The sequence below is a fragment of the Lissotriton vulgaris genome, chromosome 5 (assembly GCF_964263255.1).
Source record: "Lissotriton vulgaris chromosome 5, aLisVul1.2, whole genome shotgun sequence".
In the NCBI taxonomy this organism is placed as follows: domain Eukaryota; kingdom Metazoa; phylum Chordata; class Amphibia; order Caudata; family Salamandridae; genus Lissotriton; species Lissotriton vulgaris.
The window spans coordinates 1,047,956,031-1,047,978,458 of NC_141693.1; the positions used below are offsets into that span (position 1 = coordinate 1,047,956,031).

At 41.4% G+C, this 22,428-nt stretch overlaps 1 protein-coding gene across 3 annotated transcripts in view; it reads right to left on the reverse strand.

Moving 5' to 3' along the window:
- Window positions 1–22,428, reverse strand: part of SLF2 (SMC5/6 complex localization factor 2) — a 404,246-nt gene that overhangs the window by 323,967 nt on the left and 57,851 nt on the right. For all 3 annotated transcript variants that reach the window (XM_086922683.1, XM_086922686.1, XM_086922685.1), the window contains 2 exons: window positions 14,281–15,410; window positions 2,772–2,845 (listed from right to left, as the gene is read on the reverse strand). In XM_086922683.1, coding sequence (XP_086778809.1) covers window positions 2,772–2,845; window positions 14,281–15,410 — 1,204 coding nt within the window. The remainder of the gene's footprint in view (window positions 1–2,771; window positions 2,846–14,280; window positions 15,411–22,428) is intronic.

Genomic DNA, 22,428 nt, shown 5'->3' on the forward strand with positions numbered 1-22,428 from the left:
TCATCCCTTTGTGCCTGCAGACAGAGCTGAATACTTCACCTTTCACCACTTTGCATCTGCAAACAGAGCTGACCACTTCACCAGCTGAGCATCATTTGCACAAGCGTCATTGACACCCCATACTACCGATTTTTTTATTACATATGGTACCCACAATCACTTCAAGTACGTATGTTGTGATCGGTAGTCTGTCACCTGCTATACATTCCACCATACAGTTTAAGATTCTTTTTTGTATTTGTATTCATCCATTTACACCCTTTTACGTTAAAATAGCTATAGCTGTACTGTATAGTTGCTACAAAAGCTTATAATATGGTATAGTGTGCACTTTAAAAAAAATCACTCCACTGCAAACAAAAAAGCATGAATAAAAAACATTGCCATTTACAATGCCAGTAGCTCCAACTCCAACAAATGTGAGAACTATTGCAATGTAAATAACAATGCCATTTATTTATAAGTAAAAAAAAAAAAGAAATGTCATGAGCAATGCCAATAGCTCTAACTTTTCCAAAGGCGAAACCATTGCATTGTAAATGCTTGTTATTCTGGGTGGGGAAAAAAATGTACGAAGCTTTTTTGTATGATGGCAATTTATATCATTGCAATCTAAAGCTGTCTGTAGAACTCTTGTAGCTACACTTTGGTAATGTTGCTGCCTTGTACTTTGTTAGCTCCATGAAAATCACAGAGCCCAGAATGTTTATATATTCAGACTCGGCTTACATAAGAAATTAAAATAATTATTGCATATTCTATTCTAATATCAATGGAGGATAATTAAGGAATGTGTTTTTCACATAGACGGACCACATGGAACAATATTTTGTAAGGGCTACTAAAATATAAAGATTCGCAATTGGCAGTAAAATGCTTTAGCATTTATAGGGCCGCAGAGTGTGGCCAGGGGTATTTAACAGAAAAACATTTTCAATAAAATAAGTGAAACTTAACTTGCATATGTTGCACGGATTGTGTGATTGATGTTGCACCCTAAGTAACTAAGGGTATACGCAGATGTGGGTCACTTGCTCACTGTGCCGTAGGATCCAACCTGTACCTCACTGAAGAGGCCTAACATGGCTGAAACCAGTTTGGCTTTGCTTGTGTTCTTTTCTACAGGGGACCCTATCTGGAAGTTTGGGATGGACGGTTCCCATGAGGAGTAGGGTCCATACTGATTTGCATAATGTCTAACTTTATCTAGAAAGCCACAGTGGATTGGAATGCTACACCGAGCAATTGCCAGTGGTTATACGTTTTGTAACCATTCCTTTCCATCCCCTTTTGGGTGATTGGCACTATGCAGAAACAAGACATTTTCATTGCAAAAGGTTAGGAATACATCTTAAAGAAGTGTTAGGTTGACCACATTACAGCTAATAAATAAGGTTTGCTTAAACAAGTGATATCTTACAGCAAAATTAGTGGTGTTTCAGTTTTTTGTAAGAGGTCATTCATGGTTTACCAGAAACAGTTTAGTGTAAAGTAATACAGGGGAAAGGTAAAGTTAGTGAAATGAAAAATAAAATGGACATTTAGTGATTGAATCAATAAGCAAGGATGTGTTTTGACTATACAAGAAGAGCATCTGCTGAATAAGAAGGACCGTTACCTAAAGACAGTGAATGGATGGGAGGCGACTGCATTTAATTCATTCAGTAATTAGTCAAGCAAAGCAGTCTTACAGGATCGGTGGGAGGCAGTGAATAAATGGAAACGGTCAATAATGTGGTTGCCTGAAGGAAAAAAAGGCAGTTGTGAGTATTTGTTATTTAAGTCTAAAGTAACATTTTTGGGACTATTAACTTCCATAAAAGACAAAAAAACTGCCTCTTTAGTGTTTTAGGCTATTCTGAACATAAAACAACCGATAAGAAAGTAAGAAAAGGTAAGTACTTAGGGGAACTAGATTTTAGAAGGAATGGAGTCATTTGAGAATTAAGTGATTTCATAATCATGTATGGCCACTGAGTTCAATGCACCTCAATGAATAATCAGCATAGAAGTGTAAGAGCAGGGCAGTATTATAGAAGGGACTTCCATCAAATTTACAGATCACATTCTGAGGCGTACGTATGGCAGAAAGCCCAAAATGTGTGGTGGGATCTAGAAGTACATATGTAAGTTTCACTGGAGCAAAAATGAAAATAGCTTCCTTAAATGGCATCTTAAAATTAGTTATCTAGCGAGGAAGACTTAGTGAAGAAGGAGTGGGCATGGGGACATTATACAATGTACCCGGTAATCCTTACTGTAACAATTGTTGTACATATTCATATCATGTGTATTTATGATTGAATTATTTCATTACCATTCTCCAAGTATGCACCGTATGCTTAATTTATGCCCTGTGTTTGCTTTATAAAATAATAAAATTGTTAAAAAAAATAATAATAATTAGTTGGCCATCAACGGATAGATTTGATTTAACTGGCTACAAAAGAGTGATTTCAGGGAATTTAACTGGGTTAATGCTTAGCTACTATGAACTGCAAAGAATTACAAAACGACCTTAATTTACACCTGAAGCGTGATCTAATGAAAATTCTCTCTCCTCAATTAGCGTGACCATTTATTTAACTGGTCTAGGAACTGGTGAAACCGCTTCTGTTACTGACCACTACATGGTCATATTATGGGAGTTAAAAACAGCAACCTGCATGGCTTCTGTTTTGCAAAGCAGTCGAAAACATGTCGGTCTTCATTAAAAAAAACATTCTGTTCGTGGTAGTAGCAGATGAATAATGGAAACACTTTAAACTAACCTTTTTGAGTCTTCTTTCTCTCTTAAAAGTCGGTCAAGGCTGTTAGTGTAAGTCACAGGACTGGGTGAAGTAAACTGAAATGCAAATCGAACACAAAACTAAAATAAAGAAGCCATTCAAGCAAGCATTGGCAATATTCATGACAAAACATTCTACTATGCTGTTATTTGAGTGTGAATTTTGAACCAATATGCAGTAAATTGAAGGTCGAAATTATTTGCATAAACATCCTTCCTTCTGCATGTGAGGAATATTGTTTAGACATCTGTAGCCGCCATTAACTGGGTTCTTTAGGCTAATTTGTTACATTCACTGATCATTTTCAATCTCTCCTGAAGCTGGGCACTAACCTACAGAGGATTACATTAAGAGTAGGAGTACTGCTCGAGGCCCATGGGTTCGAACTATCTACTCACCAGTGCTAAAACTGCCAAAAAGGCCTTACTGTATTAAAGTCATTGACTTTTGCTCGTGGTCTGCAAGAGCAAGATAATCTACTCAATAAAACAATTAGAATTTACAAGACACCAACTTGGATAGTAAGCATAACCTTCTAAAGCTTGTGAATAATAGTATTGGGGAAACTCATGGAGAGTGAACATGGGACTGTACAGGGACCCAGCAGACAAGGTCAAAACGGTTAGGGAAATCGAGTAATACTTCAACACGAATATAGAATAGGATACATCTCTGCCGACTAGGGGTTGGGCCCTTGGGGAATGAGGAAAACAAACGCTCTTCTAGACCTTTTTGCAAATATTATTTGACCTCGAGGCAGATACAAACCTTTGTCGAACACAACGGTTTCTGTTCCTTCCAAGGGAGTATGTGGAAACTCTAAGGTGTCCATTACTAGGGCAGAAATAATTCTACCTCAAACAGATTACCCCCTGTAAACAGCAAGCTCAGATGGGCTTCTGACTGGCTTTTACAAGCATTTCTTCTTGCAACTGGGCACGGAGATGAAAAAGCACTAAAACTCGTTGGCAGAGGAAGAAAGTGTGGCTCATTCAGATCACCTGTATCCCCAGGCCTGGCAAGAACCACGAGTAATGTCCATAGTACAGGTCAATTTTCCTTCTAACCATAGATAAAACCTTCCCTAAGATTCTAACCAAAGGCTGCAGAAGCGGATACCTTTTTTATTTAGTTACATCAGATCAAGTGCAAATTATCATCCATAGAAATAAGGAAGGATAACATTAAAAGAACTGCACACTTAGTGGAAAAAGACAAAGCATTTGACAGCATGACGTGTCCACCCTCCTGCACACATCGGGATTTGGACCAAGGTCGCTAAATTTGGTACTGATGAATTACATGGCCCCAAATGCTGGTGTTGGGTTAACAGTGAATGTTCAGGAGGCTTGCACTTAGCAAGGGCGACAAGAAAGGGATGCCTGCTTTCCACGTTTTTGTTCGCCCTGGCAGCGAAGCCCCATGTCCTATGAACAAGACAGACCCATGGATCAAGAGGACCAAGTTTGGGGCAGAGTAGAACACAAGACTTTTGACTGATGATTTGCTGCCCACACTAATAAGGCTGAAGGAGTAAATCCACACACTATTTGAAATGTTGGACGTCTGTGCGATGAAATCAGGATTCTGCAATAAGAAAGATATATCAGAAGCTCTGACCATTTCCACTGCCAGCACAGAATTGATCAACTTAAGTAATGCTGCTCGCTAAGTGATGTGCATACCGGAGAAACTGAAATAAAAGAGCCTCAACATGGGGGTAAATTGGATGGCTGGTCCAGAGCTAATTAGCTTCAGCTGCAAAACCAAGTATTAGAAGACTTGAGACGATGGCACCCCCTGTACCTGCCTAGACTAAGCTAAATTCATCTTGTGAAATGTAACATTTTGCACCAGTTACTTTTTCTGATCCAGAGTTCATCCATGGGTATTCTAAGGTCGGAGCTGTTGGTATTTTAGCGCAGAATGATCAAATTCCTGTGGCCAATAGAGGAGGTGGAGTGGTGCTAACGGGCACTGCTTAGTAAAAAGATTAAACGATTCTGAAGGGCTCCTAGGGAACATGTAGGTTATCCCATGTGGATATCTTCAAATATTAACAGGCAGTGCACCCTTGGGTAACTGCACAATTAGATAAAAGATGGCTCCTGATGGGCCAGTCCATGGTGGGCACAATACGCGGGGACCTAGCAAGGCTGGACAGGAGCCAAAGACCACAAAACGCACACATATCATACCAATTAAAACAGTACTGGGGATTTGGTATGGGCAGCAGCAATGGTACGAATAACATGCTTCTCATCACCTAACACACCTATTTATAATATCCTGATTTCCCACAGACAATGAAGGGATGAACTTCAAAAACTTGAAATGAGGAAATTGTTCTTGGACCTCTTTTGGCACGGTTAGTTTACGTCCTATAGGAAATTCAAAGCAGACTATGGGGTGACAGAATTTGACAGACTGAAATGCATACAGTTACTACACTGGGGGTTATCCCTGCTCAATAAAGAAGCACCACTAGAATGCTAACCAAGTTTCAAACATACATTAGAAATGTGAAGGTTTATTAAGGATCATCTCAAATTTGGAGCACATCCTTCAGAAGAGTCAACATAAACCTATATGGGAATATCAGAAGAGATGGGGAGTATCCCTCGTTGACCTGTAAAGAAGTAAGGAATAGTCTGATCATTAGGAAACCAACCAACACATGGTCAAGAGCATCCTGTACAGGTAATCTGCATAATAACGTATGTTATACAAATGGTACCAGATGCCACAAGACATTCCCTCTCGATGGATTCTAGAGATTTGAGACAGAGGATTGTTCATTCCCACATAAAATAGTAATGCTCATACATCCAAACATTCTGGGAAAGGGTTCTGGGACACATTAAAAGGGGTATTGGGATGACCAATTCCAGAGGGTCCAGGCTGAATCCTGTTGGGATGAGGGTTTCTCAGAAGAAGGATATGAATAGTGGATCTAGTATGTTGAAGTTGTTATGTTCATCAAAAATGCAGATCTTGCTCCACTGAAAATAGACGCAACATCTGGGATTGCTGCATGGATGCATATGATGTGCCAGATACTGCCCATTGAAAAATGTAGACATGGCACGGTGAACACACAATGCAAGTTTGTTAGAATATGGAACCCAGTAATAACTTACTGTCTGCTTTGTGCAAGTGTGCCCAATGGTACTACAAGTGTACGCTTAATGCGGTGGTGGGGGTGTTAAGTGGGAAATGGAGGACCCCAAGCATTAAAAAAATTGCTTTGTGTAGCATTTAATGATCCCAACAACGAGCTTTCAAGACATCAGAGGTCAACCTAGTCCGCAGGCCTACTACACAGGGCTTGTCCGATCAAGCCTTTCCACATTCAATAGCCTCATGCCCTGTCTGTAGTTCAATGTGGTTCTATTTCACATACAAACGTACTTGGTTCAATCTTACTCCAAAATCCTTTTAGTTAGCACTCACTACCTCTGCTATGCCATCCTTTAGTTCATACGTTTGACATTACTGAATTTACTATTGGACCAACCAAGTCCTTGATATCACACTTCCAGTCTTTCCCAATTCTTCGAACAGGGTTTGTCCTACTGCAAGTTCCACAATACAGTGCTAAGAGAAGCCAAATACAACTTAAAAAAAATATCAGAGTAGCGTTGAAGAAAAGTTTAGGCGACTGGAAACAAAATCATACTGAAGTGAACTCAGAGTACTAAAATGTGGTTTTCCACCGCGGTCAACGAGTACGCAGATACATTTCCTTCAGCCACAAATTCAACAGATATTTTTAAAGTTAGGAATTCATTGACTTTCCTGAAATTCACAGTCACCACGACACAATTAATCTCTCTGGGAGAAGCTACCAATTCACCACTATAACAAAATCAACACCTATATAAAGCCTTTTGATTTCAATCTCTTTGTAATGACAGACGGGGATCTGCGAACTATGCCTTCCCCCCCCCACTCGATCTCTGGGATTTCCTCTTGACTCAGTTCATGCACGCTGGATCTCTTCCGATTTGCCAAGCTCTTCTAAATCATCTGTAAAAAATCCATCTCCACAGCCATGGTTCCCGAGGCCTGGTGCTTGTAGTTGCTCTTCTATAAAGAAGAATGGCTGACACTTCCATTCTCCGTAATTTCTGTCCCATTTCTTTACTTCCTTTTCCCATTCAACGTATTTAATAATCCATTAAAAGCAGCTCTCTTCTTTCCTTTAGTCAGAGAAAATCCTGGATTCCACGCAATTTAGATTGTGACCATTTTCCCTTGACTACCTCGCAGGCTAGCTTCTGAACTATTTAAATGTTCGACACTGCCTGTTTTCACTTCACTACGGCATATCTTGCCTTATACCAGCGGCATTATTTTTTTTACTGTTTTCCACATGTATATGATTAAAATAAATGTGTGTTAAAAACAGAAATTCAGATTACAAAGGAGCGCAGAGTAAGCTGTGTTCCCATATGGTGGTTGAAGGTAGAGGCTCTGGCTCGGTCCTTTTGGACTCCTCTGCTCCTTTCAACACAGTTTGCCATGACCGCTTGCTGTGGCAACTTTTTGCCTTGCCGTGGATGGAGGTCTATCTAGTCAATAGAGCTCATGGGGTCTATCTTGCCCGTTACAGATCAGAGTTTACATAACTTCCATCTGGAGATCCCAATGGCTCTTGATTGAGTCTCACTCATTTCAACTAATGTAGTCCCCCACTTCCTCAGCTAATAGGATCCTTTGGTTTGAGATTCATGAACAATACGGAGGAGATTCAAATCTTGATATGTTTCAACAAAGATAACCATCAGAATTTTCAAAGCAACATGATCACAACTGCAGAGTGGACGAGACAACTCTCAACTCAATACTGACAGGATGAAGATCCTTTTAATTTTTTGCAACAACTCTCTATCTATTCTTCTTTCTGAACTCTGTCCCTTCAAGTCATGCTGCACAGTTGCATACTCAGTGTGGAATTGTAGTTTCAATCAAGACCAGAATCGATCACTTGTCTTATATTAATTATTAGCTAGCTATTTTCTGCTGAAAGTCCAGCGCTAGAGTATCCTGTTCTTCACACTAGTCAGCTTGTAATTCTTGCCACAGTATTTAGCCCTCTAGATCCTTTTGGTATATCCTGCTTTCATTCTGCCTCGCCTATAGAATATTCAGAACTCAGCTGCTCAACTTGTCTGCAGAATCCTAAGCAGTCTTCACCTTCTCCTGCTCTGAGAAAGTTGTATTGTTTACTAAACACCTTCCAGGGTATGCGCATAGTGTTTCATGCTTTCCATTGGTCTGGTCCTACCTGATTGCAACACAAGTTCCTTCACTATTGCATCATGCGTTCTCTCCATTCCTGTAAAGCATGCCTTCCAATTATCCTGAACATTTGTAGATCCTGGGAAGTCTGCCAGGCTTTCTCCGTAATTGCGACGAAGACTTGAAACTCTCTCCCATCAGATGTCAGCGCTTACGACAACATCCTCTCTTTCCAGAAAGCTGTTAAAAAACGGCTATTATTGGATTAATTTATCGGACCTACCCCAGGCCTCTGTCAAACTTACACATCCTTAGCAACAGAACAGCTTTCAGGTAAGGCAGCACTTTATAGAAAGATTACATATACTCTCAGATCTGAATGTTGAGTGTGCAGAGAGACCGATTTCCCCATTATAATAGGAAGGGGATGGAAACAGAGGGGTGCTGAATGTTGGGTTTTTAGTTGTTTGATTAACAGTCAGTAAGACTTGCGCTGTAATCTGCCTTCTCTAGGAAAATGTAATAAACAAATTGCAGAAATTTTATTTTGTCAATATTTGTCAAATTTTGCGCAATTTGTGCACAAGTCATAAATGGAACATGTTACTAATCTAACATGATGGAATCAGTATTTGTACTACTTGTATGTCATAAATCAGCAGGTCTGCGTAGTGGGTGTTAGGCCAAACGACACAAACTGCTACTTAGCAGCAAGAAAAAGTGAGACTGTACCAATCCAAGCCACAGCAGCTAAAAGGAAACAGTTTGTTACCTCAGTTTGTCTTTAGATCAATTTTAGATCTGCGTGACCGTCAAAAGCACAGGGCCCAGGGTAAATCATCCTAGCTGCAGCTGCCCGGAGATCCTGGCTTGCATAGCTTACAATGCAGAAGAACGCCAAGGTTTCTTACCACCACCATAGACTCAGGCAGTTACTAAAAGATTGGGAGGGGGGGGGGGGCATCTACCCAGAACTAGGAGGGGAACCCGTGAGAATGAGTAAAATTTCTGTTTAAAAGATTTAGGTTTATGATGATTACCAGTAATCCAGTGTATGGGTGCCATCAGGACTGTGGCCAAGTCTTTCTGTGAAGATTCTGTGTAGTTCTTGAGATTAAGAACTATCTAGGTATCCCGTTTGTGAATAATAAATACATACAATGAAAGACTGCAGCCAAAAAGACAACAGCGTGAGGGAAGAATTAAGCAATTAGGGACTATGGCATATGCCAGAGGATCTCACCAAGTCACAGAGTTGAGTGCATATTTGAGACGGGAAGTGTGTAGCATCATTAAGAGCTCAAGCATGGTCACAACTACATTGTTAGTTCTTACATCACACCCATCTGACAAAAATAAGATTCCAAAAGATGACATGCTCAGTTAACGCATGCTCTAGCTTTAATATGGCAAACTTTAGGATCATGGTCTGGGCCCGCCAGTTTACTTAGTCATTCTGGACTAAGTTGACAACAAGGCTCTCTAGAATTACGGAGGATAAAAGCCCTGGAAACCTTAAAGTTTGCTTGTAATTAAAATAATCAACTATATAGATCTCTAGACCTATGACAGCAAAACATCAGACATACAAGACATGGAAGTCAAGAAGAGGCCATTTGATGAGGAGGGTTGGATCACAAATGTCTCCAGGGTGCCGCTGTTTGCTGAGAGTTCACTACCAAAGGCAGCTTCATCTAAGCCAGTCTCTAAAAATCGTGTGATAAATTCAGACCTTCATTTAACATCTGATGTTGTACTGTTTACTATGCATATCTTCGGAAAACATTTTAGTTATATAGGACTTAATGTTTATATAAAGCACATTCATTTTTTTAAGTATGATATGATTAATGTATCCAATAGATGTGCTAGATCATACCGGAGTGTACCAGCAAGAAAAGAGGGAAGGTTAAGGGCGATGGGTTCCTGGTCTTATTTATTTTTTCTTAGAACTGTGATTTTGGACTGGATTTGTTCAGAGTAGTAAGAGACAATGGGCATGATTACAAGTTGTTTGGTGTATTCTGACCTGTGCATAATCCCCTGCGTTTACGCACAAGGCCTTTGTTAAATTTTGGCAGGTTAAACCTGACGAAATTTAAACAGGGGGGGAAAAGCATATGGTATTCACAGTACCATGTGGACTTTGGTGCATTAACCATCAAAAGTTGCCTGTTATTTCTCACGAACTAGCAATAGGTGTGATTTACGGCACTTGATAAATAACATACCCCGTTGTATCGTTATCAGGTGCAATGAACAGCACCTAAACTCATCAGGCCCACAGTGTAAAGACTGCTTAAAGTTTCTAAATCCAAATCAATAAAAATATTTTTCAAATGTTTACAGTTCTGAGGGGGCTGAAGAAGATGGCTACAACCTAGAGAGGCTATGAAACTCCACTGATCAACCCCCTAATAATCCGCTACAAAATCCGTACATTAGAGAACCTGAAGTGAGCTGCTGAGCCCAGGCCAGGTCGTGCTGACTCCAGTGACTAATTGCCCACTCTCCGTAATACTGGCAGGGGTGTGGCGAGTGGCGGCCTACTGACAGCCCGGCGCTTCGGACTCGCTTAAGTGGTCCAGCCATGGATCTTGCAGAGGTAACAGGGTGCCCGAACAGCAGCAATAGAGGGTCTGCTCCTCTGGTGCAGCCGTCTGCTCCTCGGGTGCGGCCGTCTGCTCCTCGGGTGCCACCTTCCTCCCCCCTCCCCCTCCTTCTTTGGGATTTAAAGCTGGAGGACCGAAAGTTAGGATAACTGCAAAATACAGGTGCCATAGAAGACGAAGAAGCGCAGGCAGCTCATGAGCGGAACAAGGCCACCAACCAGTCCAACAAACCCAGTTCTGACACAGCGAGAATTGTAAAGTAGACTGCCTGCTGGGCGCAAATCGGAACACTGCATTTGGAGGTGTGGCAACCGCTTGGGGTTGCTGGACATGCCACACAAGAAGGAGCCTTAAATACGAAACCGCCCGAATTGATTAACTCAAGCCTCTGCCTACCGGGATGAAGACTTGGTGGTTATCCCACCTCGGCTAACAGCGCGGCAGAGAGACGGACTCTCCGCATAACATCGGTCAGAGAAGAACTTGGGCAAGGACTGGAGTACTGGGCAGGGAAAGAGATCGCTGGCACTCCCCAGAGATGGGTAGTGTTATGCAGCCAAAACCAAGTGGAGTGTGATCGGTCTGAAACACCAAAATCATCCTGCGGTGGCAGACTAGGTCGCAAGAGACTCACAGGAATGGTGGAGTGCAGACACTGAGCCCACTCTGGCAATTGCACAAGGAGTTCTCGTTGAGATGCACCAAAATCCCAAGATGCTTTCTACTACAGGATGAAGGTAATTACCCAAATGAGGAGCAGAAGGCCAAATAGACAACAGAATCAAAAGCCATCTGGGCCTCTGAGCAAGACTGCGCTGAAAGTCTTATACCAAAAGGTGGAACTGCCAGACAGAGAAAGCGGGAAACTGCTGCAGAAGATCGAGACAGGTATGGGAGGAGATAGTTTGCTTTCACAACTGATCTTAGCTCTGGTTGGGACTGTGGCAGAAGGGAAGTCGCTGCTTGGGATCTCTTGTGCCTTGGCAGCAGAAGGCTGCGAGGGTGTCAGGCCATGTGTCGCAGAGTGCCATTATAAAGGCACATCCCCGAAGAGGCTGAGAACGCCCTGAAAGAGCTCAGCTGGGGGTGCACAGAACTGGAGGTGCGAATGAGTGAAAATTTCACCTGAAAGCGGCAGATCAGCAGTTGGAGAGCATGGCTGCCCAAATCATGGGATCGTAACACAGACAGCATTTGCTGTAGCCCTAGGGAAGAGCAACCTCAAATATAAGGTGGGATCCCAATCTAAAGGTTGCTAACAAATTGGGCAACCGTGATGCACTCTGACTTCGGGGCTAAGAGTTGAGAGACTGAGTCACAAACAGTGTAAGGCGCGAGAGATGAAATCCACTTGGAATAAGCGAAAGAGTTTTGCCTCTCCATCTAAGATAGGGATACACCGACAAGGGTCCTGGACCACTTCGAAATCCCACTTCAACAGAGTTGTGTTGTAAAAGCTGCACTCTCCTCTGAGACGATATCTGGGGGGCAATGCATTAAGATTTTTCATGGGCAAAGGAAAAGATACACCAAAGCAAAAGTCTGATATGTGATTCACCAGCCTCCCCTACCAGTTAGAACTTTAGCCTGCAAAGTAAGAAGCAAATGACTGAAGAGAAAATAAATTTTAAGAGCCATGCATCCTTGAGAACTCGACCCCTGCTGTAACAAACTGATCACACAGCCTGTCCTTAGACAAGATGGGCAAAACAACCTGCCACAAAGAGCCTACATGGGCACAGGAACCTCAAATTCTGACAATCACCAACCCATAAAATCCTCCAGCTGGAAAAGGAGGAGCTGGAGGGACACAGAAAGGAGACCTGGACAGAATACTAGAATCCATAAGCACCTTGACAGAAGCACTGTAAGGGAAACTAGATAATTAAGTTTCCATTGAAGTAGGGCTTTTTTTTGAGAAGAGCAAAAGAAACTCTCATAGAATGTGAAATAGTGACATGGTTCATGGGAACCTCCAAACGAGCACAGCAGCTCTGAAAACACGAATTCCAGCAGTCATTGAACATGTGATTCCTACAGATCACGGCGGAGAACTCCAAGTAGCGCTGAGGAAGGAAAAACAGAGAGAATGGCCTTCCTAAGAGATTGGAGGGCACACACATAGTAGGATTTTTGGGGTTGTAGATTGCCCAAGAAGTTGTGCCCCATAGGCTTTCTTAGTTGACATCCCAAGAAAGGTCACATGGTCGAAACGAAGAAGCCACCACCAAGGGTGCAGGCCAGACCTGTGTTGACTAGACTACCATGGTAAAGACACCTACACTGAGAGAAGCCCATAATGCAGGATCCTTCATGTTCGGAAATACTAAAAGGTTGAATATTCTCAAATTGCAATATTTAATCATTTGTGGCTGGGTGCAACATTCTCAAAAAGCTCCTTGATTATATGCAAATACATCCTGAAGAATTGTAGCAAAATGTGTAATTATTTTAAATATTATTTTTAAAGTGTATCCAAATAATTGCCATTTGAAAACAAACAGAGGAAGGCTACAGGCACATTTTAAGGATAGCTTAAAAAGAGATTTTTTAAAGGCGTCACTTAAGTGGTTGATGCATGCTAGGTATTTTTACCTTGAATTTATGAATTTACAAGGGGTTACAGAACGAGCACTGGAATGGATATTTCTCATAATGATTTGTCAATTCCATTTAAACACTACTAAATATGCCTTTTTAAATCTGCTTACGCACCACAAATCTCTACAAATTAATTTGTGAAAACTCAGGTTTTTTTTTTTGTTTTTTTAAGTAGTGGGATGATTTGGCAGCTTTTCTGGTAAACCAAAGAAAATGTATTAGTTGGCACCAAAGCTTCATTAAGACATGAAAGTTCCATTTTTTCACTTTTTAGATTTTTGATGATTCATTTTGCTACTAAGGTGGGCATGTTCCTCTTCACACAAAAACATCTTTACAGACAGCTAAAGAAAGTGGACAGGCTAGCTACTGTGTACTATACATGAACGAGGGGAAGCAGACATACAGGGTACAGGAGAGGGGATACTATAATTAACCAGCTTTCAAACCATGCATAATAATAGCTGTAAATCACCCAAAAGATCAGCATGTGAGTAATAATCCAACAGTAGAAATATGGGTCACATACACAGCAGTTAAGCTTCCAATATCTGAAGAGTTTAAATCAATTTCATACCACAATGAAACCATCTCAAATACTGGCATTTTTGTATTAGCAATGTTGAAGCTTTCGAACCTTTGCCTTCAAGGCAAACACCATTCAACTAACTGAAGAGTAGTATCAAATTTTGGTTGAATGTTAAAAAGCCTTCCGACATCTTCCTACTCATTTGGAACCTACAGTGTATTTAAAAATGTAAATACACTAATAGGATTTTTATTGTGTAAAGAATTAATTTGCTTGGGAGTGAAATAAGGATTTAGACTTTAGAAACTTCTGCAGTTTCATTAAATTCGAATACAAGCATGTCAAATTTTAGGGCATGTAAATTATTCATCTGTGGATACTAACATTTTAGCGGAACTAGATGCTGGATAAAATAGTTAAACATTGTAGTTTTGGAAAAGCAAAACGTTTCTTTATTTTTAGCAAAAGAAGATGTCTAGAGATAGAAAATACTTTGCTCACTTACTTGGGTATTTGATGGTGTGATCGACTCCTGTGAAGAAAAAATTTCAAAGCACGCCTTCTCTGGTGTTGCAGTTGGAAGTTTGGAAGCATTCTGCATGATTTCTTGAAGGGGTTGCAGCATCTCATCTTCGTCATCACTATCCAAATTGCATTCAAAACTGTCATCACTATCCAGAGAGTCTTGCAGTCTTCCATTTGGTTTGTGATCATCTACAAGTTCACGTTTGAGAACTTCTCCATTTGGAGATGGCAGAAAATCTCTAGATCTAAACTCGTCCTCTGAAGAATGCGACGTAATAGATCCATCAATATTGTTCAAGAGTAAAGGCTTTCCAGGGTTCTCTAGGGAAGGCAGAGCAGACATAAAATCTCCTTTATAATTCAGTGTTCCACAGCATTGTGATGAAAGTGAAGCCTGTTCCACAAGGGGTGGAGCAACCATACAGTTAGTGTCCTGAGGCTCTGGTGAGGGAGAACCCGTAACTGAAAGATGTGGCCTCAACTGCATTTGTTCTAGAGAATGAAGTCTTGAACAAGTTTTTGTTTGTAGATAGGCTGAACCACTGTATGGAGACCTTTCATCAGAAGAAACAGATAACCTTGACATTTCTGATGACTGGGCAACTACAGAGGTGGCTTTGGAATGTTCAGAGATATTGTGATGACAATGCCCAGCAGTAGCCTTCACTTGCAATGATGGGTAAATGTTTAGTGAGCCAAATCTCCTTGCATTGTGGGTGTTGCTTTCTAAAGAGACGTTTGTAACAGAGCAATCATTAGTTCTTAAATTAGCTATTTTTGAGTCTGGACCTCCACGATCTGAAGCATTTACCATGCTATCTATAGTGCATCTTTTTGTGTTCTTAATTTCTTCGCCAGACAAATGCAGGTACGACTCAGAAATCTGTCCCTCCGAGTGCCCCATGCTCTGAAAGCCTGAGTGGCCAGATGTCCTTTTTCTTTTCCCATGAGGAGCTAATTCACTGTGGCACAATGGACAAGAGGATATTCTACCATGGGAGCACATCACTGAAAATGAATTATTTTTTATCATAACAGATTCAGATCCTGACATTTTCTCTGGCAAAGAAATCCTAGGGACAATATGTTGAATACAGGGAGCAGAACCAACTGTGGAAAGAAAAAAAAGATCATAAATACAGACTGTAAGTACCTTGAAAAGACTAGTCAAGCTATTCAGAGTCTTTACATGTGCAAATGCAGGTTTAAATAAACCCAAACTAAAAACAGACCTACACTGCCACTCCATAACTCACCATACCGCTAGCTCTTGATTTGACCTGCATTGCCTACTACGGCAATTGGCTAAAAAAACAACAAAGACAGATGATCTCCTGGCAACCAGCCAGAACAAGAATCTGCAATGCAATAGGTCTCGTATTTACGCAAGTTTGAGCTATTGGCATTGTAATCGACAAAGACTTTTATTTATGTTTTGGTTTTTAAAACATAAATAATATGCATCGTCATTTACAATGCCAATAGTTTAAACTCTCGCAAATGCAAGACCTATTGCATTCCAAATGCTTGACCCTCCTGCCGTAAGAGAAACTCATTAAAGAAAATAGCACTTACAGACTAAAGATGTACCGTGTAACAACCCAAGTAAAAGGGCCAGTCCTCATGGGAGGTTATAAATGAAGACAAGCCGGTACTAAGGAGGGACTAAGAAGCCTAAACACAAATCAGAAGCCAGCATTTACAATGACACAGGCCATTGACAAATAAATATAGGTGTAAAGTGAGATGGGCTTCAAGTACACACTCCAATACAGCATGGATCGCAGCGCATGCGCTGCCCAGGCTCGACCTAAAAAACAGCGATCAGAAATGTAGATTTTAAAATGAGCATCAGAAAGAAGAGAAAAAGACGCAAAGAGAGGAGACGAAACAGTGCTCACCTTTAAAACTGTGACCACCAATGACTAACCTTTTAATAGTCCACTAGAAGAGGCAGATATTTTGACCAACACTGAGCTTCAATGCGATTAGCCTCTTTTAATAAGCAATTAAAAAAAATGGTAATGTATCCAATGTCATCATTTTTAAGTCTGGGTCAAAAAGTCAGAGGGGTTGTAGGATTATAGAAACACATACAGTACAGCAGTTTTAGACATGTAATTTCACTGGTTGGGTTACTTACCAACTAGATATTACACAATGGCATTAAAGCCATTGAGGTAATGCCAGGTAACACTACAATAGCAGAGTTTTGTCAACCATACATGAAAATTAGTGAGACGGAATCAGTGTAATGGCAGATAGCAATGCTGTTCATCTTGCTGGTAGTTAAAATGTCTCAAAATGACAACTTATGAAACACAAAGCAAAGAAATGGACTACAACCTTCCCTGTGGAGGATCAGACAAACATTTACTATAGACATTAAATCATTAAGGTCCACTGACCCTCTCAACGAGTTGAACCATGGATAACTGGGCCTTCTTTACATGCAAATTTCATGCACACTCATTAAAACGAAGGCTTGGTCAGTCGATATAAAATATGTAAACTCTTAGTGGCCATATCTTGGGGAAAGCCCAGATGCAATCTGTGTGATATTGTAAAATAATTTGGACAATAGATTTTATCCCCAAAACAATAAAGGTGGTTCCTGCTTAAACTAAATACAAAGGGGGGGATGGGTGGGAGGGAAGAGAGAAATTGGAAACAAGGTTTACATCTAAAACTTTCCGCCTTGAAAATAAACATACCATTTAATTTCCCCAGCCTTTTCCAGTGGCAGAGACCTATATGGCTTTTGTAGATAGTTGGAACCTAAATTAAATTAATAAAGAAGAGACTTTGGCCCTGAATATGAGTTTAGGTGCTATTTATTGCACCTTATAAATAATATTACCCAGGGCACGTTTTACACAATCAAATCTGCAGGATAGGGGGAATACTGTGTGAGTGACCCCCTTTAAAGTTCGGCCAGTTTGAGGAATTATCGTCAACTGGTAATTCGAACCTCTGTGTAAACCGGGATTTACACACTGGTCAAAATACAACAACCAACTTGTGATGAGTCCCTTTAACACCATTGTTTATGATTGATTTGCTGATTGGAAGATATGGTCTTGTTGAACTCTTTTACATCCTCCCATATATCCCCTCTCTGCTAGTTCGTGCTCGATCTCTGAACTTGTAGGGCAGCAGAAGCACAGGTCGGGTCTGCTCTGCCCTCCAGGGTATGAAGGGCTGTGGTTAATCGAAAGCAAGGCTCTGATCTGATGCACGAGTGACTCTGCTCCAGCCCAGTGGGCTTTGGAACGCTAGATCTTTTGTCAATGGCCCTGCCTGGGTCAACATGTTTGAACTGAAGGTGGTAACAGCAGAAACGGGGGTGGAGATGGCACATGGAAGAATGCACGCGACTCTACCACGGGTCGTGTTGTGGCAGGCCTCGCATTCCTCGCCACAGGTTTGGCACAATGAGCCTCACATGCCGGCGCCTCTACCTGCCCGACCGTGGCTGTTGGGCCCCCGGGCCATGGATTTGTCATCCTTGGGGGCGGTTGGTTGCTCAAAACCGGAGTTTTCTACCTCTGTAGGTACTGTGGAAGGGTGTTGGCTCACTGAGGCACATGTTGACGGGGGAGGGTGAAGGACCATGGGCCCAGAGAGATGGAAATGTGGGTGGAAAAGGCAACAGAATAAAAGGCGGAATGGATGGGAGGGTGAAAATTGGATAAAAGAAAGAAAGAAAGATATGACGAAGTGTGGTGCTGATGTGAAAAAGTTGGTAGAAACAGGTATCTGGAGAGAGAGATGCAGTGAGCCAGAAATCAAGAAAAGGAAAGATATGAGGTGAAATAGGTAAGGAAGAGAGGCAAAGGAAGAAATGTGACAAAAGGGAGATACAGAAACAGAAAAAAAGTGAAAAACCTACGAGAAGGGAGCGAGACTGAAATGTGACATCAGATGACGTTAAAGCATAACAAGAGCATGTTTTTGGGGAAGAGTAGGAAACACCTTCTGCATCTTTCCAGCAGGACATTAGTTTGAAAGGAGGCTTGATCGAGGATACAGTCGTGAAGAGAAAGCAGGGAAAAAGTCAATGTATATAGAGCAGACATGCTCCGTCTGAAACAAACATAAGGGAACAGTGAGTGGTACAGAAAACGCCAGAGTGAAGCTTGAAAACACCTACTGTTTGCACTACCAGAGTCTGTTTACTGGGCACACATCCTATCTTGTGCGGAATGTCTGCAAGATTTAGCAGGAGCTCCCAGCCCCTCACCTCCAGAGGCAGCAGACAGAGGCACTGCCAGATCCACAGACAAACTCTTTGAACATACACAAAGTTTGGCCTCGGGCATGAAGACAACTATCTACACGCATTGCTGCCGGAGGAAACGACTGGGGCCCTCGCGTGCCCTGTCGCCAGAAGAAGCAAGTGGGTCTGGAACAGAACGTACGGAAGAAGAACAAGCGCGGTACCGCAAAGGCAACCACTTGTTTATTTTTGCATTGCGCTTTCACTTTAAAAATAAACACGCAGCTGATTTTGCCAAAGCCGAAAAGAATAAAGTGTGTACCGAGTAATGAAGGAGAGAGTGTCACGCTGCCAGTAAACGATCCAATCCTGGTGGACAGGGCCAAAAGGAGACAAGGATGGACTAAGAAGCCTCCTTTACAATCAGAAGCCAGCGTTTTGCATGGAAGATGACGCTAACCAATTACAAAGTTGGGCTGGGCTTCAAGTCCCCTTCCCATTCTGTATTTATTTCAAGAAGCTCTCAAATGCCGAGAGCAGCGTATGCGCGCTGCTATCGCCAGCCGAGACCTAAAAAGTACACTTGCCCCGGTGGATGGGTTCCCCGGAGCCTCTTCCCGGCTTGGCGAGGAGGAGCTGTGCACCTCTCCCAGTTATAAAAACCGAAAGCTACATGGGGATGAGGTCCCTGTAGTGGCAAAGGCTCCGGAAAGGGGGCTGCACAACCTCCTCCCTGGAGTATCAGTGCCACGTTTCCATGGATCACAAGAGAAAAATAAATGCAGTTTTAAATACTTTTCCTATGGAACCGTGATTCTAACAGGATATTATATATCTATATCCCAGGCTTATAGATCAAGACAACAGCATTTCAAGCTTAGAGACCTGAACACATTATGCAAAGCAGGAAGCAAGAAACTCTGGAGAACTCCCCAAGTTTAGCGGCAGAGCAGTTTCTTTATATGGAGCACCCTACAAAACCAGCAAGATTCTGAATCTGCTCACCTCCCCTCAAATCTCTGTATTTCTAGCATAATTTTTTTAAGCATAGTATTAGCACAGTGCCATCAACGCTGAGCTGACAAATGCCTTTAACCACTCCAGGAACAGTATTACTCCTGACACATGCTTTGCTCTAGTTATAGCTCATCTAAGAGGTGTGTCGCTGTCCAGACAAAAGGGAGCAACCAATAAAAGTGAAAACAATATCCTTTCATGCTTAGAGTACCGAATAAATTGTGCGGAACAGGAACCAAGGAACTCTGGGTAGTTCCCAAATTTTCTGCCTAAACTGAGAGCTTAGAGTCTACAGGAAAAAGCATTTTTTTTCCCTGCGTGCATGCCATGCATGGTAAAGGTGTTGCGTGTGAATTGACGCATGGCAGTGATGACATGCCCTACAGCAATTTGGATCCAGCCTCAGGCAGAATATAGGGAATTTTATTAAGCCTAAATAATTATAAATTAAGAAATAAAGATATCCTACCATATTTTCTAAGCAATAATGCATGTAAAGAAGTAACGCTAAAAGGAGAAAAAAGAAGAACAAATCCGTTCTGTTTAGGCAATGAAACACCCAGGCATTTTTTTAATCCACCAGCAATTCTAGCCTTCTTGCAGAAGCCACCCTATGTGAACCAGGTAATGTCTACACGGATTTCATTTGGTTACAAGTTAGACGCCTTTCCACAAGAGTGCATTTTGTGCAAGCGGAGTGTGTGTGATTCAGTTGTCAGCACATTTGAAGTTTCCTCTGTAATGCAGTGCTCACCGATATGAAAGTATTTGAAATGCATGTTTGCAGAAGTTTAAATTTAAGGCAGATTCACTACATAAACATTAGTGACATGGAGGGCGTCCCTGGTGCCAGGAAATCGTGGGGATAAAAAACTGTAGGCTTAACAGTTCATTCTCAATGACCGGGCTTCCAAAACCCTAGCACAGGAATGCAGGCTTTGTGATTTAATTTCCAATGCAGGATGGTCAACTACACCAAGAGTGAATTAATTGTAGGTCAACTGGGCTTTAGAGGTGGGGGATTGGAGTGTGCATAGGTGAGCCAGGCAGATCACCGCAGTCCACAATTAAATCTTTGGAAATGAATCGGGATAGGCAAGGCCATGGTGCAGTGGATAAGATTGGTATACACCTCTTCCACTACTAGAATTACAATAAATATTTACTTATTAACTGGTATATTTAATTGGAAGGAGGCAAGGCAGAGATGCCAATTATCCCCAATTTTTTTTGCTCTGGCTACAACAGAGCCCGTTGCCAGCCTATTTGGAGAGTTCCGTTGCAACTTAGATTTGGTTCTCACAGAATAATACAGGCACTAAATGCAGAAAACATTCTGATACTGGTTACAAACCCGGACAGTAACCTCAATCCCATAATCGGAGATTTCATACCTTTGCCCACTGGTCAGGCTTGGCTATAAACGGATTTAAAAATATAAGGATGCCTATTGCTAGAACAACCACAATAGAAGAGTTTAATTACCCAATACAATGGCCGGACTCACCCATCAGATACTTCGGTGTAGATCCTCATTCTAATCTGGGCCTGTTCATCCCACAGAATCATGGCACGCTGGCTTCATTCAACTAGCTTGATAATGTCCTCCCATATGGGAGTTTTGGTCGCAGATATTTAAATAGGTTATGGAATGATAGGTTTCAGATAAGAGAGGTCTTCATTTGTCACTTTGTTGGGATATGTAAAGGAAAAACCTAAACCTCATAGGAAATACACTCTACTGGCTCTAAATATGTATGGCATCAAGAAGGATGGTCATGTGTTGGGGGCAGAACATCAAACGTTAAAGATTAGCTAAAAGATTTAACACCAATTCTAATTCAGAAGTATGCACAATGATGTTACCGAAGACATTGAGGCCCACAGATATCTGGGGTACACAGTATTTGTTGGGTCACGAAGATAGTGACAATGATAGCCATATTCTATTAAGTGCATGGCACTGTACGGTAACTATGAGACAAAATTGTTAGGAATTATAAAGTGAAAACCACTGTCTATCAATCAAAACATTTGTCATTGTGTTGATATGCGCATGTTTATGCAAAATTGTGTTCTCAGTTTTTGTACTACTACTAGCGATGGTTCTGGTAGTTAAAAAGAAAAAAAAGATTAAAATTAAGATTTCAAAAAACAAAAAGGCTCACTAGATTCATTGAATACATAGAAGCACTTAGAAGGATTACAAAAATGCCTGAAACAAATATGTGAACAGTGCTATTTCATATACTATCCAATGTTGCAGATGGACATGCTGAGTTCTCTTTGGAGATGAACACCACAAGAACCCCTAAGAATTTCAAAGTATATAGGAACAAGACATAAGGAGATTTCACCGCTTTTAGAAAATAATTAATGCCAGATAAGTTGGTGTTCATATATGGTTAGCAATCTGATTAAATAAGTTTGTATGTATGTTTCACACAATGCAAATAAAACTGCATCTTAAAGATTCTCTTCAAGTGAGAAGCAGCTCACAACCACTTTACTAGCATATGTTCTGCCCTGGGAAGAGAGGTCTAATATTAAAGAGTGGTGGATCGAGATTAATATGTTGGTAACAACAAAATATGGAGTTATAGAATCAAAGGGGGAGGTTAGCTGTCGGTAATTTTTCTGTTTTTCATTATGTGGTTATAAGTGGCATCAGATGGACCACGAGAGCAGGTTTGAACTGCCTATAACGTCACTTGGAGCAATGCATTGAACCCACTTTATTACAGCTACCCGTGTACAATTTTATTTGACACATGCGTTCCAGCTATTCCCTCGCTCTTAAACTAGCTGTGCTTCCTCCCCTACTAGATTTAAAAAATAATAGATCTGTCGTCCTGCCACACCCTCTATCACAGGCCCTGGCCCTTTTTTTTA